Raw genomic sequence first — 2,032 nt, forward strand, 5'->3', positions numbered from 1 at the left:
CGTAAAACGAATCAGACAGCTTATTATGCCAGCTGTCATCTTTCCAAACAGATCGAGATAACCTTCCGCTTAATAAAGATCTTCTCACCGAGTAGACAAAATAATACAACCCATCCACGGATGGAAGAAAAGTGAAATTGATCACGCGTATGGTGTGATGCAGATGCTTACATCATCAACGTCTAGCATCGAACAGAAGAAAGGGGCCCACGAAGGGTTCTTTCTTCGTTACCCAATACAGACTTAGACTATAAAACTTGGAAACTGAGAGCCAGAATGGACTCCTTTTAAGTCTGACCCCACTTCTTCTTCTTCTAAGAAGGACTAGAAGAATATGTGATAGTCTTGCTGCCTTTCCTTGAACCCCACGACACTCGGAGAGGCCATTTAACCCTTTCCATCGTTCCACCTTTCATATTTATTTGTTCCAGCTTTCCTTTAGCTCTGCAAATCGCGAGCCGCCATATCAAGAAACCTAGGAAGCCTGTGAGGCATGAGTAGCAGTTCCTGTTCTCATTCATGACGAACGAATTGAAGCAGAATCAGAAGCAGAGTCACCGTTCGATCCATGATGGACTCACCTTCATTTACTTGTTCCTCCTGTTCGGATCTCTACCGTACGCCGCTGCAGACGCCGGTAGTGAACCCCCACCTAACGATAGTTTCTATGGTTTCGGTACCACTTTCAACCCTTCGATGGGTATCATACTCGTTGTCTTGATAAGTGCCTTCTTCTTCATGGGTTTCTTCTCCATCTACATCCGCCAGTGCTCCGAATCTCGCAACGCTGAAAACATTGACACTAACGGCGCGGAAGTTGGAATGTCACGCAGGGCAAATCGAGGTCTCGATCCGGCCGTGATGGAGACTTTCCCAACCTTCGCTTACTCATATGTGAAGGGTCACAAATTGGGTAAAGGAGCTCTGGAGTGCGCCGTATGCTTGACCGAGTTCGAAGACGATGATAAGATCCGATTGCTGCCCAAGTGTGACCATGCGTTCCATCCCGAATGCATTGATGCTTGGTTATCTAATCGCACAACCTGCCCAGTCTGCCGAGCTAACCTCGTTCCTGTACCGGGCGAAACATCTGCAACTATAGTACCGATACAGGACATAGAAGGCGGGGATTTGGATGGGGAATTCCCGACGTCGGAACCTGGGTACCCAGAGAACGAGCAAGTTTCCATTAATGTAATAAACGACGAACCACAAGTGATAGCAGCGGCAGTGGCACCGGAGGTAATTAATCCGATCCCAATGCAGAACCGGCCAGGGAGATCAACAAAGCCGAGATTCGCGGGGAGATTTCCGCGGTCGCATTCGACAGGTCACTCGCTGGTCCAACCGGGAGAAGACGTCGAGCGGTTCACCCTCCGGCTACCTGAGGATGTAAGGAAACAAATCATAAACATGAGTCATCTGAACCGGACCAGGAGCATGGTAGCGTTCCCAAGGCTAGGAAGTTCGAGGAAAGGTTACCGGGCGACTGGTGAAGGAAGTAGCAGAGGAGGGAAATCGATGAGGGTGGAGACAGGGGAGAAACCGGAAGGCTGGGTCTTCTCGATGACACCGCCTTTCTTCATGAGAGCCTCTTCTTCTCGGTCACCGAAGATGGCAACAGAAGGGGATACTCCGGTGACTCCTCGTCGGAAACCCTGTAGGTCACCGTTACGAGTGAGCACGAAAGCTGACGGAACTGAGCCGTCCTTGACCCGTTCTCCGGTTTGACCGTTAATTGATTCGATTATTTCCCCCTTTTTGCCCAACTTGGGCACATTTTTCCTTTTTCTCCTTTGGGGTCGAGGAATGGCGTACAAATTTTGGCTTTTTTGTTATTTTATTTTATATTTCTTGTGAAATGAAAAAGAAAAAAGGGGTGTAAAATATAGCGTATGTTGTAAGCTGGTAACCGACTTTGTAATGAAGACTTAACAAACGTTTTTTATACCAGCGTGGGGAGTCATCTCACACCCGTGCCACACACGTAGAAGCAGTCAGGTGGGGCGGTGGCGATGGTTGTGGGAAAAAA

The 2,032-nt window shown here is 48.4% G+C and overlaps 1 protein-coding gene across 1 annotated transcript; it reads left to right on the forward strand.

Annotated features, from left to right (window-relative positions):
* Positions 1-519: 519 nt before the first annotated feature.
* Positions 520-1,731, forward strand: LOC122663190 (E3 ubiquitin-protein ligase ATL6-like). Its single transcript, XM_043858893.1, has one exon. The coding sequence runs from the start codon at positions 520-522 to the stop codon at positions 1,729-1,731; it is 1,212 nt and encodes a 403-aa protein (XP_043714828.1).
* The last annotated feature ends 301 nt before the right edge of the window (positions 1,732-2,032 follow it).

The sequence above is a fragment of the Telopea speciosissima genome, chromosome 5 (genome assembly GCF_018873765.1).
Source record: "Telopea speciosissima isolate NSW1024214 ecotype Mountain lineage chromosome 5, Tspe_v1, whole genome shotgun sequence".
Lineage (NCBI taxonomy): Eukaryota > Viridiplantae > Streptophyta > Magnoliopsida > Proteales > Proteaceae > Telopea > Telopea speciosissima.

What these genes read in the sequence shown, in the direction of transcription:
- LOC122663190 (XM_043858893.1), top strand. Translation starts at nt 520, where the DNA reads ATGACGAACGAATTGAAGCAGAATCAGAAGCAGAGTCACCGTTCGATC.